Source organism: Somniosus microcephalus, chromosome 3, assembly GCF_052327205.1.
Source record: "Somniosus microcephalus isolate GS21.2 chromosome 3, FLI_Smic_1.0, whole genome shotgun sequence".
Lineage (NCBI taxonomy): Eukaryota > Metazoa > Chordata > Chondrichthyes > Squaliformes > Somniosidae > Somniosus > Somniosus microcephalus.
In genome coordinates, this window is record NC_140989.1 from 52,812,102 (window position 1) to 52,833,261 (window position 21,160).

At 40.6% G+C, this 21,160-nt stretch overlaps 1 protein-coding gene across 3 annotated transcripts in view; it reads left to right on the forward strand.

Moving 5' to 3' along the window:
* camkmt (calmodulin-lysine N-methyltransferase) overlaps positions 1 to 21,160 on the forward strand; it is a 395,008-nt gene that overhangs the window by 332,191 nt on the left and 41,657 nt on the right. For all 3 annotated transcript variants that reach the window (XR_015076309.1, XM_085980449.1, XM_085980452.1), the window contains exons 4-7: positions 1,697 to 1,757; positions 4,756 to 4,810; positions 5,941 to 6,004; positions 14,102 to 14,168. Coding sequence is in view for 2 of the 3 variants with exons in the window: in XM_085980449.1 (XP_085836575.1) it covers positions 1,697 to 1,757; positions 4,756 to 4,810; positions 5,941 to 6,004; positions 14,102 to 14,168 (247 nt within the window). In the remaining variant the exon portion in view is untranslated. The remainder of the gene's footprint in view (positions 1 to 1,696; positions 1,758 to 4,755; positions 4,811 to 5,940; positions 6,005 to 14,101; positions 14,169 to 21,160) is intronic.

The following is a 21,160-nucleotide window of genomic DNA, read 5'->3' on the forward strand; positions in this document are numbered from 1 at the left end:
CTCATTTTTAATGTGGAAGCAAGTCATCCTCGGTTCCGAGGGATTACCTAAGAAGAAGACGACGATGACTATGGCTGCATTTTTCAGTGTTTCAAAATAACATGCATTTGATTTTCAAATGTATTATTTCCCAGGAACATTAGTGTTGACTAACATGGTACTTTGCTGTACAGCTTTGATTCTCATATTATCATACACAGGATTATGGATGGTTAGGAGCAAATAAGATCATGGGGTTCAGATGACCACAAAAATTATGAGTGAAGTTCAAATAGTTAAATACGTTATCTGAACAGTGAGATTAAACTACAGCATTTTACTTGCTCCTTGGCATCTACTGTATAATCTTTTTAATTGTATGAATTGTGGTCTTGGTAACATTGAAATAATTTGAATGACAATTCAAAGTAGTGTTGAATAATATGGTCACATGATTCACATGCGTTTACAGGAAAGATCTTATTGTGTAGGTTCTAAAGCAGAATGAGGAGGAAATTAACATTCTGGTTTATGTTTTCATTCAGCATCAAATGCTCTCCCTGTAAGTTGAAGGAAAACCTGATACTGCAGTGTGATGTACAAATCTGTGTTGGTGAAAATGCAGTCGGGTTAAACAATCATGTTACAAATTTCCACATCTACAGTATGCGACCTGGTCCTATCTCCTTCCTGGGGAGATACTTTCAATGCTTTTTAACCCCTTGGGGGAGGGGGTGACCTGTACCTGTCACTAAAATTGAGCACGGCGAATTTAGACTTGGTAAAATTTGAGTGGTCAGATGCTGGACTATGACACAACTTTTTAAAAATGAGCTTGTCCCTCATGCAAAACCAAGGACCTAAACACTTGTTCCAACCAGTCGCTGATTGTGACTTTTTATTTTAATACTGCATTCCTACATCTGAAAATGGTGAAAAATTACTGTCCAAAAATATTTCCAACTTTTATTATTTGTAATGCACGTAATTCAGACTAAATCCAGGAAATATTTTTGTCAATAATCCCAGTTTGTTTCAAGATGTCAGTGATAGATAGTGAACCACTTAAATAATTAAATAAATAAATGTTATGATTTGTTTGTTGTGTTTCTTCTGCTTTCCACATCAAAGCTTTAAAATTGTTTATTACTTCTGAAGGAAAAACAAAGGAAGCATGTTTTTAAGTGTGTGATTCAACTGACAATAGACAACTGACAGTAGCTGATAAGCTGGCTTATTGCTGAATATTTATTTATTTATTTATTTTCTTTTGAGCTCACCGGTACTTTTTTTTTGGCAAGAAATGGTTGACTTGGTTTCTTTGGAACCTTTAATTCCACATTTTGTTAGGTACCAATAAAGCTGCATGTGTAAAGCTCTGGTACCGGGGCTGTTTATCACACAAGTGTGGTTTTATATCTGACACCTGCCTGAACCAATAATTTGTGATTTTTGGAGCTGAGCTTTCTTTTTTTTTCCCTGTTACTGTCACAATTTATGCAATTAATATCGATACTTTTTTCCCCCCACATAAATCTAAAACCTTGAACTATTTTGCCAATTTAATCGATGGCCTGGATTAGCAACAAGCTATGGGAAATGCAGATTAGAAACTGTAGCATTATACAGTGATTTTATTTCCCCCTTTAAACAAAGGTACTGACTTCATGCTGTTACTGTACAGTAGCTAACAACACTTACTCTTATTTTGTTCTAGGCATCTGGCCTTCAGAAGAGGTTTTGGCTTATTACTGCATAAAGCACAGTGATATATTTAGGTATGTGAAAGGATTCGTCTGCTGACTTGGTGGTTCTCCATTTATTTTGTGCTAATTTATCTCAATTCTATGTTAACCAAACTAGTTCAAGGTGAATAGCACCTTTTGTACTTGGACTTTGCGAAATTGCCTGGAGGTACCACATCACCACTGTACATGCCCCTTGCTCAGTAAAATATGTCAAAGACTTTTGATTTCCACTCAAGGCATTTGGTTTCACTTTGATTTTTTTTCTTTTGGAAAACAAAAGTGAAGCCGCAATCGATGAGCCTTCGTGGTGAAGGTCAGACAGGAGAGAGGCAATGACAGGATTCACACACGCACTGTATATAATGTGAAAAGAGATTCAGTGAAACCGTCCACCAGACATTCTTCAAATAATACCTCAGCACTCATTCTGTTTTCTTTTCTGTTTTAGTATAATATTTTAATCAACATGTTTACTTATTTTTATTTTGTTTTGGAAAGGAAATTTACGTCAGATGATTGAGTGTTGTCACTCAGCATTTACAGCGTGCCGGGGCTGATCTTCTACAGTAGAGAGAGTGCGAGGCCTCATACATTTAAAATGCAGCTCCACATCCGGGTTTTGACTCGACAGCTGAATAATCACACGTTAGACATTTTCTCTCTCTCACAATTGAATCAATTCCAATTAAAATGTAATATTTTAAACTATCAAATAATAGTAGAAGTTGTCAGGCCGCTACTGAAACAGAGGATACTTTTTTGACTTTTCTTTTAAAAAAAAACCTTGGGAGCTCTGTATTTGGTGGGGTAAGATAAAGACAGATCAGTTTTTAAATTGTTTAATTTTTTGAAAAGGAAGCATGTATAATGCCAGATGTTGACTGCAGCATCAGGCGGTAGTACCCACTGTTACGGTTTGGCAAAATCCTTGCAACAACCCTGCAGATTGGCCCTCTCTTGCGTACTGATCTCTCTTCATGAAACGATGTGATCAGACCTTTAAATGTGTTAGACTGTTGATTTTAGTGTCTTCACTTGTGCCTATAGTATTGTTTTATTTCAGTATTTCTCTTACTGCCAGTACTCCCTTTTTAAAAGAATAGCTATTTTTAAAAGAATTATGGCTCCTCCAAGGGCACAATTGGGAACGGTAGCATAGTGGTAATGTTACTGGACTAGTAATCCAGAGGCCTGGAGTAATGATCCAAAGACGAGTTCACATCCCGCCACAGCAACTGGGGAATTTAAATTCAGTTAAATAAATCTGGAATAAAAAGCTGCAGGAAACTCTCGATTTACCGGCACCTAAATAACCGGAAATCTCTGTTAACCAGCAAAATTCAGGAGTAGGTTCAGGTAAGTTTTACTTCATATTAGTGGCAGTTCCTGGATCTGTGGCTGTGTAACTGGGGTTCCTGCACTTGTTGCTAAGCAACAGGGACGCTTGGTCTGTGGCTGGAGTTCCTGCACTTGTTGCTAAGCAACAGGGAAGCCTGGATTTGTTGCTGTGTACGGAGCTCTCGTACCTTTTAACTATACCTCTCTGTAATCCGGACTTTTTGATAAACCGGCACCACGCCGGTCCTGTCGATGCCGGATAATAAAGAGTTTCCTGTAGTATCAGTAATGGTGACCATGAAACTACCAGATTGTCGTAAAATCCCATCTGGTTCACTAATGTCCTTTAGGGAAGGAAATCTGCCGTCCTTACCTCGTCTGGCCTATATGTGACTCCAGACCCACCAAAATGTGGTTGACTCTTAATTGCCCTCTGAAATGGCCTAGCAAGCCACTCAGTTGTCAGGAAGGCGGCTCATCACCACGTTCTCAAAGGTAATTAGGGATGGACAATAAATGCTGGCCTTACAAACAATTTTTAAAAAAGTGCACCTCCCAGTGTGGAGCTGAGCCATACAGACTAGGAAGGTCCCTAGGAATCAGTAGGGCTTCCACTCCTGATTGGACTCTGGAGACCCCTGCAGGAAGATGCATGTGGATGGACAGCTGATGAGGACAGAATCAGGAGCAACTGTGATGACTTACATGATGGGATAGCTTGCCAGCACTCAGTATAAAGGATTAGACACAAAATATGACACATTGGGTGAGGTTCCTGAGGGCTTAACGGTACCTGCAGGACTATAACCCACTATGAATGAGTGCATGTAGAGGAGAAAATGAGGAAGGGGTACAGTTAGTATTAACCTTTTTAACATATCTGTTCAGTTAAAATATAATAAATGTTGGTTTCAGCAGATGTGATATGTGATGTATTTGAATTAGCATTAGTCATTTACTCTGGATGCTACAGTGATCGTGTGGTTCTCAGCTGTGTCCGTTAGTTCAACTCACTTGCACAGCTGAGGTCAGTAACTCCTCCCAACTAACTTTCCCAGATGATGACCACTCTCAGTTGAAGCAAAAGTATTCATCAAATTAACACAAATGGAAAGAAAAGTAAAAAGATGTTGATCGTAATTTTTTCAAACTTCTAAAGATGTGCAAAGTGGTCTTGTGCTGAGATTCTTCCTTTTAAATATGCTGAACCACTGAATCTATTTGCCTTGCCTTTCTTCTATTACAGTAGCTATTGAGTTGAACAAGTATTTGGCTGAAGGAAACATTCAGACTCCTTCTGCCTCTCTTTTGTTTAGCCTTTCCTCACTGATTCACTGTGCCATCACAGGAAGCACAATCAGGACACAGAGCCTCTCTGGAAAAAAAAAGAAACCTTTTCAGATTGGCAGCACAGCAGTGTTAGTGTTGCAGTGAACACTAATGAGAACCCCCACTGCTTAGCATGCCACACAATTATTTTTTATATAATTATTTTTAAAAAGCAAGCTACATGTGGTGGCCCAGTGAAGCAGCAAGACTTCTGCCTTTCATATCTTTGTAACTTCCTGCTTGTTGATGTGTTTCTGTAGACGTTGAATTGTGCTGTAATGTATATGCTTCCAAAATCATGTTGCCTAATTTGCGATGGGTTCTGTAATTTCCTTTTTTTTTAATGTTATTTCTTCTGCAGAGGCCTTGCAGTTTGTGAACTGGGAGGTGGAATGACATGCTTGGCTGGTCTCATGGTAGGTCATCTTAATTCTCTTCCATTCCCCGCCCCCCACCCACCCGTCCATTCAGGAGTGAATAAAGAAAGGAGGGGGAAAAAGTGTTCGGCTGCCCCGACTGCAGGGTCGTAGGGGCTGTCATCTGCGTCAGTAGCGGTCAAGCTGTAGAGTCTTGAGAGACCCTCTGGATTGACTTGCTTTCGTATCATATTGATTTTGATGGTTGCTTTAGATGAGCAGAAGCATTTCATCCGGGTGTACTCAATATCCCTTGTTGTGACATTGCAGGCCCCAAGAAGAGCTACTTTCATTGCCACAGTCAAAGCATTTCAGTTGACAGTCCACTTTCACAAATACATGAAAAGCATTGGCAAAAAAAAATCACAGTTGGGGCACTATGATATAGTTGTTAATGTTTGGCTGTATTATTATATCAACAAACATGATCCAGACTTCCAGTGATTGGATTCTTTTAACTTAGATTGACCATTCAGAAGCTGTCACCCCCGCATTCTTTAAGCTCTGAGTCATGTGTGGAGCAGATATTATGTACCATTGCAGCTCAGCAGAGACGAGTTTTTATTTCTCTCCAAATAAAAAGTATATTGTTGCGCTGATTGACATTTGACAAACCTGTCGTACTCTTATATAATGTGTCTAGGTTACTCAAAATGTGCGAGAATGACACACACACACACACACACACACACACACACACACACACACACACACACACACACAAATTACCCTTACAAAGCCATCTGCCTCCAATGCAAAGTTATGTGAAGGGCATCAGGCGGGCAGACAGAGGCAGGCTGAAAGGCAGAGTGACAGCCTAGTATGATGGCTGTACTAGATAAACAGAAGGCTGCAAATGAAAGCCTCTCAGAATACCATCATCCACTGTCACAATCCAATTACTGAACAGAATGATAGCAAGATAGAGGCTCCCGCAAATGGAATGATAAAAGTATTGACTGATTTGATTGAATGATTAAAATAATGCAGACATAAAATGAAAAAAGATTGAAGATTGTTACTAAGAAATAGGTGAAGAAGCATGATACTGAAGGCTTGTCACTTCTGTCTTCACTTCCACACAAGACAAGCATATTTGCTCATCGTTCGATGCTATTTTTTTTTTGCAGGTTGCTATTTCTGCAGATGTCAAAGAAGTTCTATTAACTGATGGGAATGAAAAAGCCATCAAAAGTATCCTTACTCATGCAACCTCATTTCAAAACTCAAAAGTTTTTTTGTTTAAAAAAAAAAAAAAATTGTGCTTTGGTAATCACTGGACTTGTACTACATTTGTTTTCAATCGAATAGCATCAACAAAAAAAAAAGGCCAGGTGAATTTCTAGAAATAACTCATGAAGTTGAAAAGAAAACCCACAAGTACAGGAAATCTAAAATAAAAAGGGAAAATGCCAATTGTCACACCCAAACCGCTAACCTATCTTTCCCATTCAGATGTTATTTGATCTGCTCTGCATCTCCCATCATTTTCTGTTCTTATTCCAGGTATGAGGGTTCCTTGTTATACATATCACTTAAGATAAGATTAAACCAGAATTCACCTTGTGTTCATTAAGCTGAGTCATGGATACTTTTGAAGACGAGGTAGACTAAAGAAACACAGAAGTAATTTGCAATTAACTACCTGATCAAACAAAAAAACAAGAGTGCTCAATTAATCTCTGTGCTCGATAAACTTTATACAAAGTCAGTAATATGGAATTCCCTGGGAAGGAGTGAAAAGACTCTTGTATAGTCCCCACACTACCTCTGCGACCTTCCCCGGCCTACATCTCAGTCCATGATCTGCGATCCCTGGAACTCTGGCATCCTGTGCATTCCTGTCCCCATCCCCCATCGGTAGCAAAGTCTTCAGCATGATTTCCTCCCTACAGCCCCTCCCTAAACTCTTCTGCCTTGCTACTTCTCTCTGAGAAGCCTCCTATCTTTTCAATCGTGCTTTCAGTTATCTTCCCCAGCTCTTCCACTACTGCTCAACATCCATTTCTCTTCTGTAAAGCTCATTTTGGGCTTCTACATTAAAGATGCTATCTTAATACAAGTTGCTATTGTCAAATGATTATCCACTTAACGACAGGGACATGGTGATGCATGCATGGGAGTACTGCAAGGGATCGGGGAGCAACACCCAATGGGATATGTGAATACAAGGGAGCAGTCGGGCAACTTGAGACCCAAAATGTGGATGGCAAATCTGTGGCTCACATACATACAACACAACTATCTCTCCAATATAGCCAAACTCAGAATTATATTCTTAAATGTCAAGGGACTCAACTAAATGGGGGAAAAAAAGCATAAGAACACAAGAAACAGGAGCAGGAGTAGGCCATTTGATCCATCATTCAATAAGATCATGGTTGATCTTGTACCTCAACTCCACCTTCCCACACTATCCCCATATCCCTTGATTCCCTTAATATGCAAACTCTTTAGATTTCTAGGTATAAATGAAAAGTATTTAGGGTGAGCTAAGCTTTGGATACTGAGTAGCAGTGCAAAACCATGTCTATTTAATTCTATTAATGGGTCAAAATAAAGGTTTCCAACTTTTAATTATTACGTGTATAATTTTTTTTCAAAATGATACACTTTTTTCACTGCTTGGTGGAAAGGTGAATTGAAATAAGAGCAAATCAAATCAGCAAACAGCAAGTGCCTTTCAAATGGCAGCAAGTAAAGGCTGAATTAAAAGAAGATATTTGTTTTTTTGCTGAAAATAACACTTTGGGCCCATCTTAAAGGCATTCCTATTTCAGATAGGAGAAGCTGAATGTCTGTGACTGTAGTATAATTTTTCTTTACAAGTAGTTACAACTAGGAAGTATTCTAAAGGTCAACTCCCCTACCACATCCAACAATCAAAACAGCTCTGATGGGCAGATTCTTGTTACTTTGACGATTAAATGCCATTCACAGAAAAAAGGAAATTGTGTTTTTTTAAAATATTTTCTTCCCCCTCCTGCCAAGGTGGGGATACCGAAGTTCTTGATTAGATGTATTGACTCTTATCCAAATACTGCAGCTACCTAGTGAATGTGTTTGCTGTGTGACTGTGAAGATGATACTGTTTTTTCATTTCTGCATTGATCACTCCCGTCCTTTAATGATAACTGATTCATTCTGGAAGAAGTTCACAATTGAGACTTCTTGAAAGTGTTACCGGTGTTTAATCACCTCTCTTAGGGAACTTAAATAAGTTAATAAGCCATGAAAATTCAAATTGTACATGGTACATTGACCCCTGAAACAGTGGGTCCAGCATCAATGGAGTGAATTGGAGAAGGTCATGTTGGAGGGATCATCAACCTCCAGGCTAGTGGCCATCGTTATTGCTTATTCTTCCTCACCCGCAACCTTTCACACACTCAGGCAATCTACCATTCACTCACTTAACATGCATCATAGCATACCGTATATTGGCAAGTCATATTTGTTACAAGGAATGTTGTTGGCATGGCATTCATGAGCTGCAAGGACTTCTATTCCTTCAATGCACAGATAATCACGACCAACACCACAGGATCATGCAGGGCAATGCCTGCTTCCTAGGCAGCAGCATTCATTTTAAGACAATTGTCTGGGCCTAGCCTATTTTAAGGAGGTGGCAGACTGGAAGGGTAGCTACTAGGAGACTAAAGATATCCTCTGCAGCCCCTGGCTCGTGACACCATTATGATAGCCATGAATACCAGCTGAGTGAAGATACAAATTGCATGCATTCACCATGATGCTTTTTGAGCATATGAAATGCATCTTGTAGCAGCACTGCAGACCCCTGTATTGATCGGGGAATGCATTATAATACAGCCCTGCCAGATTCAGACAGAGTGAGAGGTATTCAAAGAAGTATTTAGTGTAGTACAAGACGAGTACATACCCCTAAAAGGCAAAAGCTCCACTTGTCTAGTTAGGCAACCATGGTCAACAAATGAGGTAACATGCAGTATAGAGCTTAAAAAAAGGCTTCAGCAAAGTGGAAATCCAGCAGACTGGGAGTGCTAGAAAACGAAGCAAGGGGATACAAATAAATTATTAAGAGCTGCAAAAAAGGGGATACCAGAAAAACTTGCAAGGGTATCAAGGTTGCCACTAAAAGTTTTTATAAATATACTAAGAGAACGAAAGTGGCTAAGGGAAATGTGGGCTCATTAAAGACAGACACAGGTGATTCTGTAATTGACAATAAGGACTTGTTAAATGAATACATCTGTCTTCACAGTAGAGGAAGAGGACAAAATACCCAAATACCCAAAAATAAATCAATGGGGAAAAACTTGGATTTAATGTAAGTTTTTTAAAAATGGTAATGGAAAAAATGAGAATTAAGATAGCCAAATCTCCTGGACCTGATGGTTTCCACCCCAGAGTATTAAAAGAAGTAGGTGAGGAAATTGCAGATGCATTAGTCATAATCTTCCAAACGTGCTCTTGTTTTGGGAATTGTGCCTTTGGATTGGAAAATTGCAAATGTCACTCCATTATTTAAGAAGGATGGGAGAGAGAAATCAGGTAACTACATTCCTGTCGGTCTAACGTCTGTTGGGAAGTTACTAGAATCTGCCACTAGGGACAGAGTGACTGAACCCTTGAACGAATATGAGCTGATCAGAGAGAGGCAGCAGGACTGGGTTGTTCTACTCTGGCAGTTTTCATATGCTCCCAGACCCTCTGCATGTTGGACATTGACTCTTAATGCCACCTCCACTCACTGATCTGCTGTGGAAAGGGTGACCCTCCTTTTACCTACTTTGTGTAGCAGCAGCTCCGCAGCTGCATTCGAGCATGGAGGGATTCCTTAGGCGAGCTGAACAACTATGAACACTTTTCCCTCATTCTGCACTGCAATGTGCTTTCCTACAATGCACAGCCCTTTTAAGAGCGGCAGTATTTCCTGCCCCTGCAGTCATTGAGCTGGAATGTACATCTTATGCATATAATGTCAGCTTTGCTCAGTTAGTGGCACTCTCACCTCTGAATTAGAAGGTTGAGGGTTCAAGCCCCACTTGATCACATAATCTAGGCTTACGCTTCAGTGCAATACTGAGGGAGTACTGCAATATTGGAGGTGCTGTCTTTTGGAAGAGATGTTAAACCGAGGCCCGGTCGGCATGTTCAGGCAGCTATAAAAGATCCCTTGGCTCTATTCAATTTCAGTGAGGGTTTTCTGGTGCCCTGTCCCTCAACCAAATTCAAAAACATTACCTGCTCATCCCTTCATTTGCTTTGTGTGAGATTTTGCTGTGCACAAATTGGCTGTACAAAACAACAGTGACTGCGCTCTAAGTAATTTGTTGGTTGCGAAATGCTTTGTGACATCTTGAGGGCATTTTAAGGCACTATAATAATTCCAAGTTCTTTCTTTCAATATGTGTTGTGTTTTCCTTTTTTTTCTCCCCCTCTCCCCCCCCCCCCAGTTCTCTGCTCTCCTGTGTTGGAGGCACCTACTCTTGGTTGGAGGTTTGGAGGTAGACTACAGTTCCACAGATGCCAGCAGCTCCAGTATCTCTCCCAAGTGCCTATTTTTCTTGTGCGAGTCTATACTCTTGAGGGTGACATCACAGCCAGGGCCTGGTGCTGTTCTCACCCAACATCCATCATCCACTTCTTCCAACAGGGTCACTGGGTAGTGATCAAGTGCAGAAGCCCTCCCAGCCAAGATTGATGAGGCCAATGCAGCATCCCAGCCGAAATCAGCCAACGCAGCAAGACCAGGAATAGAATCTGTGACTTTCTGCCAATCCTTTGACCCAGTAGCCATTGCCACTCATCACTTTGGAAGAAAAAAGATTGAAAAGCTAAAGGATTAATAATTAATTATAGATAATAACTATACCAGTTTTCTCTATTTAGGTTATGTAAAATTATTGTTGATCCCTGCCCCATTGATTTTATATCCTAACCAGTTCAACACTAAAAAGCCTGAGGGGACTCTTAAAAAAGAAAAACCTTGGCTGCTGCTGCAGAATCTCTGTCCATTATAATTTCCTCAGCTCTTTCCACCTTGTTAATGCACTGTAGGGCTAATCGTTATGCATTTTGTCAGTTTAAGCAATGAGACGGATTAAATATGTAGTGTACGAGTGGTCAAAATAAAAAAAAATAATGCACTGTTTACAAGGAGCCTCTTATATGTGCAATCTAACTCCATAAATGTGCCGAGAGGTTTGGCTGCATCTATAATTCAATTTTTTTTAGTTCATTAAAACGTCTCCTCCAAGGATGCTCCTGTTTGTTAATTCAATAGGTTGCCTCACACTTTCTCAATGTAAAGCACTGCTTGATCCTTAGCAACACCTCTGAGGAAATACTGGCAAGTGCCCAAGAGCATTTATAAGGAAATAATAAGACAGTTTTGGACTACCTTCTGTGGAAATACACATGCGGTTACAGCACTATCTCCTCGTGCTAAAGAGATGGTTTATGGATTGAGAAGGTGATATTTGGTTTCAAATCTGATAACCGGCTTTTAACATTAAGTAAGATTCTTGCTACAAGCCAGGAGTCTCTCAAGTTTGATTCTCATTTGTGTGAGTTAGTTTTTCTCAGTCAGGGTGATGGTAGGAGTGTTGCAATTGGTCTGGGCTAGAGAGGGGAAAAAGCAGCCAGGGAAAGCACATGAATGGAGGGAATTGGCCTTTGCTATTATATGTTCCCTTCTTTCCCCAACAGAAAAAAGGCCTTATAATGCCCACCGTCTAGCCTTGCACATGGAAAATGGCCCCTTGGACAAAGTATATGAGGGCTGCCAATGGAACCATATCTCAACAAGAATCATTACTATCCGTAGATAATGGGAGAAACTTGGATATTTCCACTTCTTTTAAAGCTAAAATAAGCACTCAGTTCTACCTCTCCACTTCGTTACCAAACCGAAGACTGTTGCCACTCCCAAGTACTTATCTGACACTAAGATGAGTTGAAATTTCATCTGGCTAAATGTTGGCATAATTTAAGCCATTCCCTGCAGCTCCTGCAAATACCTTCACTTCACCGATCTCGACCCCATAAACTTCCCTGACTTCCACCTCGGGCTAAACGCAGAGGTGCAGAACTTTGGTATGCTGCCTGACCCCAAGTTTAGCTTCCTCCCCACCACAACTAATCTGTCACCTCCATAACATTTCCCGCCTCTGTCCCTACTTCTCCCCCTCTGCTGCTGGAAAGCTTATCCAAGCTTTTTTACCTTGAGCTTTGATCTCTCCAATTCTGTCCTTGTCAGTCTCCACCCTCCAGAAACTACAACTAATCCAGAATGTCGTAGCTCACTTTCACCAAGACCACAACCCACTCATACCTGGCTCCATGTGCTCGAGTGAATTAACGTTAAGATCCTCATTCTTGCCTCAGATCCTGTCATCCTACCTCTGCAATCTACTCCAACCCTCCACTTAGCCTGCACTCACTGACACTGGTCTACCCTTTGTTCCCTGCCTTACCATCAGTCGCAAATCTTTTGGCTGCTATTTGCTCACCATATGGAACTTTTCCCCATGCCTTTGCCTTGTCACCCCCCAACTTGCCTTCAAAACACCCTTAAAACATTATCTTTGACTGTATTTTCTCCCCCATCACTCTTTCTCCCTTTCCTTCTTCTGCTTAATGTTTACTGTTTGTACACCACTTTGACATGTCTTTCTTAACGAGGTATGGTAAGAAAATTACCACAACTCTTTAACTGTGTCTTGTATCTAACATGTCAGACGTAGTTGGTCAGAATCTAATTAATGTAGATCTTCATGTGCAGTTTGCAGCTTCATGTTAATTGGAAGCTGTTCCTATACAAATGATCTGTTGCTAGCCTGCCTAAAGATGGGCACAAGTGGGCAAAAGGACTTTGGAGAGGAAAGGGGGGTTTGAGATGCGGTGGTCATTTCCAAGGACACTGGAGCCAGGATGAATTTTTTTTTCGGGGGGGGGGTTGTTTATTGAGGTTTTGAAAGGGAGGGAAACCAGAGGAGAGGAAACCATTTAGTGTCAGCTGACATGGGGTCGGGAAGGGAACTTGGGTGGTCGACTGTTAAGTAGGAATGAGGCAAGAAAGCAGGAGGTGAGTCTCATGGATAAGTTAAGCTTGGAGAGGGCAAGAGGAGAGATAGGAGAAGAGGGGGAAGGAGGGGGATGGGTGGGGCAAGGTTTGGCTTGGGTAAGGAAAAGGGGGGATGCTAAGGAGGCAACTGAACGAATGGTCTTGATCTTACTGATAAAGAAGTCCATGAGTTCCTCTTGGAGGTGATGGTGGAGGGGTCAGGGAGAGGGATTTAAGGAAAAGAAGTCTCTTTGTTCTCAGTGGATTATTCCAGAGTAGTGAGCAGTTTTGGCAGAGGTGAGTAAGGCCCAATAACACTTGACATGGTCCAGCCAGATCTAGTGATGGATGGCTGAATCAGTTGTGCGCCAAATACAACCTGAGCCCCTTGGACTTGAGGAAACAAAGATGGGGGCTATACCGGGTGAATGACCAAAATTGGAGCAAGTAAAGGTTTTATTGTGGACATGGGCATCAAAGGTGGAGGAGAGAAACTGATTCAACTACAAAAGTATTGTGGCAAATGGAGGGTCAAAGTTGGCAGCTTGAAAGTGCAGTTGTAAGTGACTTGGGGGGGAGTTTTTTCCAGGGGTAGTACAGAATGAAGTGGGGTTGGAAGGCGGTAGGGGATGTGGGTGGAGAGGGATCCAAGGACGTGATCAGGTATGGCCTTTTCTACGATTGCGACCATGGGAGCAGAGACTATAAGGCATGGTATCGCAAAAGGGGCGGCCATGAATAGTAGGAGAGTTTGTATAGAGGGAGAGGTTTAGGATTACAGAAAACCAGTGAATTCAGAGGAAAGGGGACAAGGTGAGATGGAGATTGACTTCTCATCCTTGGTGATTTCATTCAGTGCAGAAGGGAAATAGGAGCTAAGATATCTTGCTGAGAAGCTTAGGTGAGGGTGGGGGGGTGGGGTTGCTGGACAATGAGAATTTTAAAGGAGAGGCAAGGAGGATGGAATAAGGTGAGGCGCTCAAAAAAGAAGGTATCAGAGGAGTAAAGGGGAAGGGACCAAGGTGTGATTTGGTGATAAGGACCACATCGCCATCACAGCAGTTTGGGTGGGACAGTTGGTGGAAAGTATAGCTAGGCAGGGAGGCGTCAGTAAGGGGGCAAGGTGCTGGCGCACAATGCGCCTAGTTATAGTAAACTCCAAAAGTTTTCCATTTTAAAAAGATTTATATATCTGATAACTATAACTTTGTTTTTATCCTTGACTAAACAAATCTTTACAGATGTTTGTGACATCATTGAAAGAAACAAGAAGCATGGACTATTCCGGGCTTCTTCTGTTTCAAGCCGGTAAGATGCTCTTTATTTCCTTTCCTTTATTGGAAACAATTTGATAGTAATTTATATGTATTTTTAACTTGTAAATTCCATAAAACTGAGCACATAGTGGTACACCATTTGAGATTTATACAGGACACTTCTTTCAATCATATTGAGACTACAGTAACATTTAAAGTAGAATTCTATAAACATATGGAAACAATAACAAGGAAAATCACTGAAGCAAATAGAGGCATTTCTGGGAAAAGGATATTAAGGGATGTGGTGGAAAAATGAAGTTGAGATCAACCAAAAGGGAGTAACTGGGAGCAAATGTACTTTTTGCTTTCCTAACTAGTGGTAGTTACTTCTATTACTCAAGGGGGAAACGGAAAGTACCGTCAATGGTACTTATCTTTCTCCTTTAACAGGAAGTGAAAAGGGCAATATGATGTGTTTCATCATATTCTTCTGGAATTACAATAAATTGTACAATGCGAATCATTATTTAAATGTTGAAGAGAAGAAAATGATAAGAACATGTTGTTTTATGCTAACTGTTTAATTTCATTAGGAAAGCAGTTCTATTTGTAGCGTTGAAGTCTAAATAATTTAGGTTGGAAATGCAGTATTTAAAAAAAAAAAAAATTATTGGACAATTTTTTATTCCTCCATCATAGCTGGTTGTCTCTACTCATCTCGCCTTCAGTTATAAAGGCAGGTAAACACTACCCAAAAACACTTGTAGTCTCAATCCTGTTCCATGATCTAACCAATAAGAGACATATTTGCTTCAGGGTAAATTGGATCAAAACTGTGTAGATGTGGGTTGGAGCAATGGCCTGGATTTTGAGTCAGCGGTGAAGGGACGGCGCTCGCCACTGACCTCGAAGAAAGCTGCCCACAAAGATTTAGCGGGCTCCAGAGCGTCAATTTCCCTTATTCTGATGTGACTTTCAATCTGGCGCCATCTATAGGGGATCTGTGGTGTCCAGCAACAGTGATGTCATCAAGCAGGCTGAGTGGCCAATTAGTTTGAAGAATTTTCATAGACAACAAACCAGGAAGTGTAAAGCACGGATTATAATTCACTTTTTAATCACTTTAAAGAAAGCAAAATAAAGATTGGGACATACACATGAGATTAAGGTAGAAGCTGAAATATCATAGACTAACTTAAAAAAAAAATAAACATTCATTTTTATTATTTTAAAAATCATGGAATTTTTACCATGGAATGGAGGGAATGACACTCCACACTTAAATTAGTTTTTCAGGGACAGAGAGTTGGTTCAGCAGTAATTATGACTTAGTATGCTGTTAAAAACTTAGTTACACCTCATTCAACAAGGCTTAACATTTTCAATGTTTTTACAGTGAGAATAGTGCATAAAAAGTTGAAGTTCACGTCCAATCACTGATTCTGTGTTGATTGCATCTGCAAAGACTGCAACAGCGCACCCTGTGGAGGAGCAGGACATCACTGACAGAAACTTCCGGATTACCACGTTTAACTGTGCGTGTGCAGATAAACACTCAAAGTTGCTGTCAGTTTTACATAGTAATAACAGCGAGCACTGAAAATTTTGCCGTCATTACAGCCACAAATTCCGGGCCATTGACTTTCAACCACATTGAGGTGGTTTAGGGGAGGGGGGGTGATTTTTAGTGCAGAGCCAAGAAGAAAGCTCAGTGAGGGTGTGCTCCTGGCTGCATTAGTTGATAAGTGCATCCAGACCAGTAATGTGCCAGGTTTGACCCCTGGTCTGTGCAGAGTTGGCCTATCTCAGGCAGTACAGTCAGCAATTGGACCTGGCACCCCTGGAGAGGGGAAAAGAATTAGGCAATTGTTGCTGTGCGATGATGCCTGCTGGAAAGTGCCGATGGTGTTGGGTAAAGATAGGATCTGGCTTGGCTGTAGTGCCCCAATTAGTGAACAGCTTGCTGATGGTCACTAGCTGGACATTCATAGGAAGAATGACCACTTGGGCAATGCTCAGCTCTGCACTCCACATCTGGCAGTGTCCTGAGAAGAGGACGAGAAAATTGGAGGGGGAAAAAGCGTGAAATTCTGCCGAGAAATGGAACAATAACTGCTGTAAAACAAAGATTCTAATCCCAGGTAACCCAAAGCCTTGAGTAAAGGAACATTACTTTGATCCACTTCCTGTACCAATGATTAAACATTTTTTTGTGTATACACAAGAAAAAAAATAGCTGATTACAATGTTTTAATCAGTTAAACAAGTTTTAATATCTGTGATAGCTTTAAGACAATAGAGTTAGTAATCTGGGAGATAAATGCTTGACAGAGATAAAGAGTAATATCTTTAATCTCCTTTTACAGGCTTTATACCTGTCATATAACAGATTTAGTATTCAAAACCCATTTAAATTTTTTAATTTTTATTCATTTCAGATCTTTTCTTTGTAGTGAAAATTAAACTGTGGAAATATCATTTTAAGGAACTTTACTGCCTCATTAATTTAATCAGAGATTTCTTTTCAAAAGCAATCCAGTCCACACAGTTTCTCCGATGAAATGATCTGTCTGGTCTAGTATCAGTCAGATTAGTATCACTTAAAGCAGTGCCGATTAAAATAGATAGAGTGCAGGATTTCCAGATAATCTACTGTGGATTATTCCTCAATAGACCTGCAGTAACGTCACAATCATCGATCTGCTTGCGTGAATGGCAACACGGAATAACAACGCACTGAATATTGATATTTGTACTAAGAACCGTGACTGGCACAAAAAAACTTACCAGTGATAGAATAAAGCTCCTTACCACATAACAAATTTCTATGTCTTTAAATGAATAGACACTAGAGAGTGATTTCAAGGCCACTATCTCAGTCTGAGTTTTGGAGGGAGGTGTTAGCTATAAACTACATTGTTTGCTTTTGATTATTGTCTTCTAATTCCACCTGGATGTTCTACAGAATTGGTTAATTGGTTGGAGATTTAAATCAATATATAATCAGATTGCTGTTGAGCTACTCAGGTACAGGTGCAACACAGTTCTGTACACACTGGATCGGTCATTTAGGTTCATTGTTGTCAAAACAGAACACTGAAATGGATTTTTAAAATGTAGTTTATATAGTTAGCCAGATGGCATTGTATTGACATGAGCTTTACTTAAAGTCAGAATGAGTTAAATGAGACTGGAGGTGAGAGGAAACGTTTCTCAGAGTAATGAGCTCCCAGGGAAGCAGTTGAGGCTAAGACCATCAACTTGTTTAAAAAGCATCCTTTGTTCCTTGAATATCTCTCAATGTCTCTTAATCTCTCCTGCTTTCTATCCTATCTCTGACCTTCCCTTTTGTTCTTTCATCCCCTCCCCCTTTTCCCAGCCCCCACTTGCTTTAAAATCTATCCCTCTTCCTGCTTTTTTTCCAGTTCTGACGAAGGGTCTTCGACCTGAAACGTTAACGCCGTTTCTCTCTCCACGGATGCTGCCTGGCCTGCTGAGTTTTTCCAGCGTTTTCTGTTGTTATTTTGTTTAAAAAGAAGCTGGGTAGATTTTTGGTTGGGAATGGAAATTTGGGTTATAGGCAGAGGTAATGAGTCAGGTAATGAGTCATAACGGCACAGAAGGAGGCCATTCGGCCCATCAAGTCCGTGCCGGCTCTCAGTAGAGCAATCCAGTCAGTCCCATTCCCCCGCTCTATCCCCGTAGCCCTGCAAGTTTATTTCCCTCAAGTGCCTATCCAGTCTCCCCTTGAAAACATTGGGTGTCTCCGCTTCCACCACTTCCGTCGGCAGCGAGTTCCAGGCCCTTGCCACTCGCTGCGTAAATTTTTTTTTTCCTCATAGCCCCCCTGTATCTCTTGCCTAAAACCTTAAATCAGTGTCCCCTAGTCCTTGTACCATCAACTAGTGGGAACAGCCTTTCCCCATCTAGCCTATCCAAACCCGTCATAATCTTGTACACATCTATCAAACCACCCCGCAACCTCCTTTGCTCTAATGAAAACAAATCCAGCTTCTCCAACCTGTCCTTGTAGCTAAGATCCCCCATCCCTGGAACCATTCTGGTAAATCTCCTCTGCTCCCTTTCAAGTGCCTTCACATCCTTTCTAAAGTGTGGTGACCAGAACTGGACGCAATACTTGCGTTGTGGCCTAACCAGTGCTTTATAAAGATTCAGCATAACTTCTCTACTTTTGTACTCAATACCTCTATTTATGAAGCCCAAGATCCCATATGCTTTGCTAACCACTCTCTCAATATGTCCCGCCACCTTCAGGGACCTATGCACATTAACTCCCAGGTCTCTCTGTCCCTGCACACTCTTTAAAACTGTGCCATTAAGTGTATATTGCCTCTCCCTGTTCCTTCTGCCAAAATGCATCACCTCACACTTCTCTGTATTAAATTCCATCTGCCACTTGTCTGCCCATTCTGCTAGCCTTTCTATGTCCTGTTGCAATCGATTGCATCGTCACTGTTTGTCACACCCTCAAGCTTGGTGTCATCGGCAAATTTAGAAATTCTACTCTGTATTCCAATATCCAGGTAATTTATATACATCAAAAAAAGCAATGGCCCCAGCACTGACCCTTGGGTAACACCACTGTCTACCATCCTCCAGTCTGAAAAACAGCCATTTACCACAACTCGCTGTTTTCTGTCCTTAAGCCAATTCCTTATCAAAGCTGCTGCTGGCCCACCTATTCCATGAGCCTCAATTTTGTTAACCAGCCTTCTATGTGGTACTTTGTCAAACGCCTTCCGAAAATCCATGTAGACAACATCCATTGCATTCCCTTCATCAATCCTCTCTGTTACTTCATCAAAAAATTCAATTAGATTAGTCAAACACGATCTGCCTTTTACAAATCCGTGTTGGCTCTCCTTAATTAGCTTAAACCTCTCCAAGTGCCCGTTAATTTTTTCCTTGATTATTGTTTCTAAAACTTTAGCCACCACTGATGTTAAACTGACCGGCCTGTAGTTACTAGGATTGTCCTTTCACCCTTTCTTGAACAATGGTGTCACATTTGCCACTTTCCAATCCTCGGGCACCTCCCCCGCATCTAGGGTAGATTGGAAAATTATGGTAAGCCCTTCTGCTATCTCCTCCCCCAATTCCCTTAACAACCTGGGATGCAAGCCATCTGGACCAGGCGACTTATCCACTCTAAGCATACCCAGCCTTTCTAGTACATCCTGTCTATCAATTTTCACCCCTTCCATTGCTTCTACTTTTTCCACTTCTTATATTTTGTCAGCATCCTCCTCCTTAGTAAACACCGATACAAAGTACTTATTGAGTATTCTAGCCTTGCCCTGTGCCTCTAAGCATATATCACTTTACTTGTCCCTAATAGGCCCCACCCCACCTCTTACTACCTGCTTACTGTTTACATGTTGGTAGAAGATTTTTGTGTTCCCTTTTATGTTAACCGCCATTCTGCTCTCATATTCTCTCTTTGCCAATCTTATTTTCATCTTCACTTCCCCTCAACTTAATTGTATTTGGTCTGGTTCTCCCTTGAAGAATTCACCTGACATTCATCATGCACCCTCTTTTTTTGTTTCATCATCTTCTCCATCTCCCTCATCATCCAAGGAGCCCTTGGCACAATGGTCCTTTGCCACCAGGTAAGGTTGGGGGAATATTTTCCATGTAGGACGGAAGGCTAGGGTTGAATAGTGAAGACTTGAGGATGGATCAATATTCTGGATTTTGGTTGATACTTTTGGAGAATAGAGATTTTAATGCAAAACTTTCTCTCAGGAGATTAAATGGATGGGTTCGAGACTATAATAGGGTAGTTTGGATATGGTATGTGCAACAGGTGGGCTTATTGGGCTGTTTCATTTTCATTCTAAGACGGATGTAGTTTTCTGTGCAAGACGCTGAATGCTATTTAAGCAAGATCCATACCATTTTACTAGTTTAATGCATCCGTGTAAGCTAGTTAGTTAATTACTTAAATATCATTACAATGATTGTTTTTTCTCTGCCCCTCCCCCCCTTCAGCAAAACAAATATACGGCCTCGTTGTATTGATACGACAATGAAACGTTTATTAATTTAATCTTAGACAGCATTTAAATGAAAATATTGTGAATTGGTTTCACTTTGAACCAACTCTAAAGTTATTGTGTAAATCCAGAGTCCAATCCCTACCTGAAGCGCAAAGCGGAGTGAGATTTCCTCGTCCAAGAGGTCTCGTTCCAGAGTCGGGTCTGACCAAGACTCTGGAATTACACAGTAACTTTTTAGTGTTGCTGCAAAGTGATACCTCCTCACACCAATACTGCAGTTGTATTCTAAAGGCAATCTAAGTGTTCAAATGTTAGCGTACAATACTAAGTGCACTGCTACCCACAAAAATGCAGCATTTTGCAGATGAGTGAGGTTGGTGATAAATAACCAGTGATTATTAACACCCAGTACACTGAATTATGTCTTGTGGAAGCACTATTTCTCAACAATTTTCTTTTCTCGGTATGAGGTTGAAATGTATTGTTCACCAGTGCCAAATATTTAAATATTCTAACACGCTCATGTAACCTTAAACATCGGAAATCAATGTCAGGGAAAAAGCTGTTTAAAAAATAAAAGAAAGAATCAGCATGTTGCAGAGTAATTATATGTTTACTTTTCCACTTTATCCAAATGCGCATAATCAACAATTTCATTTTAGATCATTTCACTCACAAATCATTTGCAAGGTTTTTTCCTTATTTTGTTCCACAGTAATTTGTGCATCCTGCCACAATATCACTGTTTAACCAACAGAATGTGAGGCAATGAAACAAACATCATTTAAAAAAAGAATTTCTTTCAACTTTATTTTTGAAAAGTGTTAACAGTATACTGCATGTTACCTTAAACACTAGAGAGTTCCTATAATGCGGCTCCAGGGCAAATGTGCATCTTGGTGTCTCACTGATGAGAGTCATAGCACAGTTATTTCATATTGGTGGGAGTGCCTCCTACTGCTATAGTAAGTCATTGTCTTAACATTGTAAAGGATAAAAACTGATAAGTACAAATTGT